Source organism: Pinus tabuliformis, chromosome X (assembly GCF_031772625.1).
Source record: "Pinus tabuliformis cultivar Carrire ecotype Pingquan chromosome X, CPIR1, whole genome shotgun sequence".
Classification (NCBI taxonomy): domain Eukaryota; kingdom Viridiplantae; phylum Streptophyta; class Pinopsida; order Pinales; family Pinaceae; genus Pinus; species Pinus tabuliformis.
The window spans coordinates 310,020,139-310,027,183 of NC_142308.1; the positions used below are offsets into that span (position 1 = coordinate 310,020,139).

Here is a 7,045-nt window from a genome sequence, read left to right on the forward strand (position 1 = left end):
TATTTTGCAAGATTTAACATTACAAATACAATATTGTTACAATATTGTTATTTTTTAATAATGTTTAAATATATTTATTTTCAATATGACTAGTTGTATTCTTATTGTGCAATGATTACATTGTACACTCAAATATTTATTAAATTTTGTTACGTACCATCAAATATTCAGTTCTATTGCCAAAGTTTTTTGAGGCAAGGTATGTTTGTTGAATACTAAGTTGATATATTTGTGATTGTGCATGGTGCATTTTTTGTTTTGGGAAGTGTGGCATAATTATATTGTTTTAAATGCAAACAACCCAAACGAGAGAGTAATTCATCCCATTGAGATCTCCCCCTTAGTCTCTCCATCCAATTGGCATTTTGACATTACCCATCTTACCTTCCTACCCCATTCCCCCTGCCTATATGCTTTCATATAAGTGTCTTTACTAAATATTTAATGCTCTTGATTTCTTTATTTAATATGGTCATGTCATCAATTTGCATCCTTAGACGTACCCAACATTTGTGTACCCTAATCACTAAGAGGTTAGGCAAGAAATTAGATTTGACCTCCCTATAAATTATAAATCCTTTGTCAAACTTTTCCCAAGAGAAAAGTTCTCCTATGTAAGAGCTCCATAACATTTCCTAAATATGCATGTGTGAACCAATATAGTTAGCATTCAACAACTTTTCATTGTTTAATAGTTTCAAATTTGAGTAAAATTTGTTGATTAAAGTCACTATAATGGGGCTACTTCAAATTTGACACTATGTATGCCCATCTTCAACAATCAATATCAACATAATAGATTTTTTTGTTTATGGTATAATTTATGTTTTTTTTCATTTCTAAATTACATTTTAGAATTTTTAAAGAGATCAAAAAAGAAATTTTAAAAAATCATTAGAATGCTTGTATGAAATCTAAACAAAATGTATGTTGTTAACTTGGTACACTGATCCATATTTATAATATGTAAAATCTTATACAAACTATCTATCTTTAAATTTTAGGTTAAACATCTACAAATTCCAAATTCACATTGGTTTATGTGAAGTTTTCTCTCTTCTTTTTTTTCCACAGTGGGAAAACCTATCATAAATTAACAGTTGAATGGTTGACATTGGCTCTTAGAATAGATGTCATTGGATACTATCCATGAATGCATGCTAACTCATCATCAAAATTTGTATTTAAAAGAAAAAACATAAAATGGGGTATATTAATAAAGAGAAAATAATTAACAATTTGTTATCAAAATCTTTAGAATTTACAAATTGCATAACTTGACTCTGTATAATTAAATATAGCCCTTTCTTTTTTCTAATCTCTTGTTTTCCAATTTTATCTCTTTCTTTTTTTAATTTTGATTTTGATTTTTGCATACACTTATATAGGCTTTTATTTTGACAAATCTTCATAATCTTTTATTAATTTAATTATATTTAAATTAAGCAATAAGTACTAGCTACTATGTAACTTGTTTACATTTATCACACAATAAAATAGAGCGGCTTGCTGATATTAATAACTATTATAACCTTCGTGTAAGACTGAATATTTAAGAGTCAACACTGAGTCGTGACTCATGAACATCAAAGTTTACAGGCAAAAAGGAAATAAAATTAAATATTAGTTTATTAAAATTGTCAAGAATGTTAAATAAGTACACCGCTGAGTAAGAATAGTCATACTAAGTTTATTGAGTCTTTTAAGAGGTATTAGAAATAGAAACAAAAGAAATTAATGGTTTTTTTTGGGACAGAGTGACATTAACTCCAATTTCAGCTCACTCCCTCGATGGCTTCATCTCCAATTCCATTATTTCATATTATTTACCTTGTAATTTTAACACTACAGATCGATTCAAAACCAATGAAGCCTACTTCAATTACAGTTCTAAAATGTCCACCTTATAAATTTGAAAACATTGCAATTTTAACGGCCAAATGAAGGGTTTCGGCTGAAAACTAAACAACCACAAGTTATAGGACTTCAATTTCGTTGCTGAAGTCCGATCAAATTTATAATCCCCGTGTAGTGTGCTGTACAGTCAAGTGATTGGACTTTGGAATAGGTAGGGAAGCCTACTCAAATTTATAATCAATGCGTGTCCTTGCAGAAAGGACCTTTAATTATAAAGTATAGATATTGGACAAAGAACATGAGAAAGTAGCAATAAAATAATAGATGCTGCTCTAATCGTATATTATATTTAGTATAGGAGAGACGTTTTAGATTCAATATGGTGGATGGAGACAGACTGTTCTATATCTTAATGTCTTTTTTCTTGTTGTCATCTTAAAAGATCAGATTTTCTTTTCTAGTACTATAATTTATCATTTCCTGTGGATGGAGACAGACTGTTCTATATCTTAATGTCTTTTTTCTTGTTCTCATCTTCAAAGATCAGATTTCCTTTTCTAGTACTATAATTTATCATTTCCTTTCTTTTGTTCTAAGTCACGTTAGAAGATCAGATTCCCTTTTCTAATTCTATAATTTATTTTGATCATCAAAATATTACTTAGAGTGTTTATATAAGAGTTGTTTTTAGTATGATTTTTTGGATTTTTTTGGTGAAAAAATGGAAGTGAAATCTTGATTTGTGTTATTTAAACTGAATTTTTAACTGCATATTTGGATTCAGCACCCTAAAAAACCCTAAGACACTTTGATTGTGCAAGTACTACCCATCGAGCTTATGATTTCAATAAATTGTTGCTGGATTTTAAAAAAATTTGACAAGAAAAACGCATCAAAAAAACTTCCAAAAAATCAAACTAAAAACAACTCAATCTATATATGGCAAAATATCGTTGTAAACACATCATAAAGGGACAACAAGGTTTAGGCCATTATATTGGGTAAAACACGGAAAAAAACAATACACCCAAACTTGCTACTATGTGAATCATCAAACTCAACAAAAACTGAAAAGGAAATAAGGCACAAAGTCCTCAAACAAGACCCAAATGTCCATCCTGACAAAGGCGAGAACAAGACCCAAATGTCCATCCTGACAAGGGCGAGAAGATACTCTGACCAACAGGAAGATATTTTATGATATATTCTGTCTTGCTAGGCACAATACTGATTCGGACGCTTCTCTATATTTTGCATCCAATTCTTCCTGTATCATCTAATTACTAATCTCGCAATTACGCTCCCCAGTCATGTCTGACGAAGAGGTTAATGCAACTGCTGCCTCTGTCGGCAATCTGACCTTGCTGCTGCATGCATCTCACCGACGGTAATCACGGTGCACTAGAAGTTACATATTTTTGTTTTCGTTAAGATTTAATTGTGAGATATTTTTGTTTTGGTTAACCCAGTAGTCTAACAGGATTGATTTTTTCAGAAAAATTATGGAAATTTTGGTTATATTTTAATAAAATTATTAATTTTTTTTTCTGAAAATTATGGAAAGTTAGGTTATATTTGATAAAATTTTGTAAAATTTTTGTAAATCTAAATGTCAAAGGCCTTCAAAGTCTTTGATGGTGTTAATCTATTTTCACCATCAAAAATAAGATTCAAATACTACTATTACAAGATTTTTTGAATTTTTTTATCCCTATTCTAATCACTTTTAACAGTCCTGGCGATTCTTCTGCACACCTTCTCCATAATTGGTTGGAAATTTGGTAAGGGTTTTTTGGAATTTTAACAGATAACAAATGATTAACTGCTCCTATAGGAATTTCTGGTTCAGTTTAATTTATTTGAAATGTTTTTATTTCCGAATTCAATTTTTTGAATTGATCTTGTTTTGTTATCTATGGATGACTGACAAAGGTTGTAAAATATGATATTTGAATGCAGATTGGAAGGCAAGGTTGCAATAATCACGGGCGGAGCATCTGGCATAGGAGAAGGCATCGTTCGGCTCTTCACAAAGCACGGAGCCAGAGTCATAATCGCAGACATTGCAGACGAAACCGGCAAAATTTTGGCCGAATCCCTTTCGCCTCCGGCCACTTACGTGCACTGCGATGTGAGCAAAGAGCAAGACGTCAGCGCTGCGGTGGATTTGGCCATGGATAAGTACGCGCAGCTGGATATCATGTTTAACAACGCAGGAATCGTCGATACGGTTAATGTTCCAAGGGGAGTGGCAGAGTACGAGATGGAGCAATTCGACCGAGTTATGAGCGTCAACATCAGGGGGGTGATGGTGGGCATTAAGCATGCGGCCCGAGTGATGATCCCGAGGAAGAAGGGCTGCATAATCTCCATGGCCAGCACTGGGGGTGTTGTAGCAGGAATGGCAACACACGCATACACAGCTTCGAAGCATGCAGTGATAGGGCTGACTAAGAACGCAGCAGCTGAACTTGGGAAATACGGGATCAGAGTCAACGCTATCTCTCCTGATGCCGTGGCCACGGCTCTTACGGTCCGGTTCTTCAAACCAGGCGATGACTCCGCTATTTCAGCAGAGGAGAAGGCCGCTGTGGATGCCTTCTTCAACACTTCCGCCAACTTAAAAGGCGTGACTCTTAAAGAAGAAGATGTTGCGGAGGCAGGGCTGTTCCTGGCCAGCGACGAGGCTAAGTATGTTAGCGGGCATAACCTTGTCGTAGATGGCGGATTCACTGTTGTGAACCACTCCCGGGGGATGTATCGATCATAGCTTTTCACAGTGTTTCTGAATAAAGTTGTAGTGTCATAGTCTTATAATGTCATCACATATGTGGACCGATTAGAATATTTCATTCGACTTTTCACTTTGGGGGTATAGTTGTTGGAAATTATTATTATTTTTTTCCTAGTTTTTTAAAATATTCAGCCATGGCAATCTTACATTTGGAAATAACTGTTTTATTTTTCATAGTTTATATAAACCTATAGTATGAGAAATAATTTAAATATTTTGTCCACCTTTAATATTTAATTTCAATTAAATTTAATTTTAGTTAATCTTTTTGGGATTATATTGATGTTTAATTTTTTTTAGATCATATTGATTTTAGTAAAGGTTAATGTCATCATCAATTTTATTATTTTGCTATTTTTTAATCAAAGTTAAAAGAAAATTAATATTTAATTTAAAGTGGATTAAGCATTATAAATATACCTACAACGTTTGAATTAATTAATTAATTAATTAATATTCGTAATTTTAATTATTATTTTATGTTTTTAATTATATATCTACAAGGTTTGAATTAATTAATTATTATTAATGATTTAATAATTAATATTTATAATTTTAATGATTATTTTATGTTTTTAGTTAATAATCAAAAAAATAATAATAATTTATTTAAAGTGAGTTTAGGCCTTATAAATATATTTACAAGATGTTAACCAATAATTACATATATATATATATAAGTGTATGATGAGATGTGAAGATAATTTTAGAGTCTACAATATGTAGAAATGTGCACAAATGTGCACAGGCACTATGAATCCATGCTAAGTATCGAAAAAAAATACATTTCTATTTTATTTGGACTAATACATTAATAAAATATTTTAAGTATAAGAATTTTTTATTTGTTTACATTGTCAACATCAAATTGTCTTTTTTTATTAATGTATTTTTAAATACATGTCTCCTTTATCCTTATCCTTATAATGGGAAGTCTAAGTATTTTTATATATACCACCTCAGTCTATATATCATGGCATGATTAAATCATTCAAGGTGCAATCTTTATAAGATATTCACCAATTCAACAATCAAAACTCATCTTTATACTTTTTACGTGAACCAAATTACAATTGAAATTCACCAATTCAACAATCAAAACTCATCTTTATACTTTTTACGTGAACCAAATTACAATTGAAATTTTACATTAATAATTTAAATGTGAAAATAGAAACTCCTAAACAAATTAGATATTCATCATATTTCATGTATATCCTTTCTCTGCAAATAAATAAATTAGTTTCAAGGATTATGAAATTTTATATTAATAATTGAAGTGTGAAAATAGAAACTCATAAACAAATTAGATATTCATAATATTTCATGTATATCATTTCTATGCAAATAAATAAAATAGTTTCAAGGATTATCATTTAATATATTTAATTAGTAAAATATGAATATTTTGTAAATATTGAATTAAATATTAAATGATAAGGGTTGTATTCTTTGTAAAGTTAAACAACTTTAATATATATTACTTAATTGGTTAGAAATTATGAATGTATATTATTTATAATATTATGTTTTTGTTTTATAATTTTATATCATTTTAAGTGGTTTTTTTTAATACATGTCAATTCCAATATGATATATATGGAAATACACATTACATATTAGGTTGTAGAATGCATCTTTATGTGAAATAATATTGTTCTATATATATTTATGGTTGATATTGAAATGTTTTATTTATGGTCAAATTGAAATGTTTTTCACACATCAATTCCATATTAAAAATTGATTTTTTTTATTTAATTAATTTTTATTTTTATTTTAAAAGAGACATCCATATTAAAAATTGAATGTTTTTTATTTAATTAATATTTAATTTTTATTTTAAAAGAGACATCCATATTAAAAATTGAATGTTTTTTTATTTAATTAATATTTGTTTTTAATTTTAAAATAGACATGGTCGATTTTTGGTTGAGCACTAAGGAATTACACATGCTTCATATTGGGTTGTACAATAAACCTCTAATTAAATTCAATCAATATGTATATTTATTTTTGTTTTTACTATTTACAAATATTTTATTTCTTTTAAAAGGAACATAGGTCAACTCCGAAGGAATTAAATATTTTAAAATGCAAATCTGTTTTTGAAGGCAAAACTTGAAGAAATGTTTACATATCTAAAGATTTGGTTCTCTCTAGGCTTGATAAATCATAATTAAGTTGAATCTATCGTTATTCTTAATAATATTAAGAATTTTATTAGCTTATATGTGGGGTGTATATATATATATATATATATTTCTTTTACCTGATATATATAGTATTGATGATCGATATAGATAGACAAATAGATAGGTAAGTTTTCTTCACACATATGAGGAAAACAAATGCCATAATGGATATGTTATCCAAAGAAACTCTACTATTAGA

The 7,045-nt window shown here is 29.2% G+C and overlaps 1 protein-coding gene across 1 annotated transcript; it reads left to right on the top strand.

The window, feature by feature from the left end:
* The first annotated feature begins 2,994 nt into the window (after positions 1–2,994).
* Positions 2,995–4,707, top strand: LOC149139655 (zerumbone synthase-like). Its single transcript, XM_089447509.1, has 2 exons — positions 2,995–3,244; positions 3,817–4,707. Exons 1-2 carry the CDS (start codon positions 3,168–3,170, stop codon positions 4,625–4,627), a joined length of 888 nt encoding a protein of 295 aa, XP_089303635.1. The 5' UTR covers positions 2,995–3,167; the 3' UTR covers positions 4,628–4,707.
* Positions 4,708–7,045: the final 2,338 nt, after the last annotated feature.

Coding starts and splice junctions, on each gene's coding strand:
- LOC149139655 (XM_089447509.1), top strand. CDS start 3,168: ATGTCTGACGAAGAGGTTAATGCAACTGCTGCCTCTGTCGGCAATCTG. Junction 3,245..3,816: donor CTGCATGCATCTCACCGACG/GTAATCACGGTG, acceptor ATTTGAATGCAG/ATTGGAAGGCAAGGTTGCAA.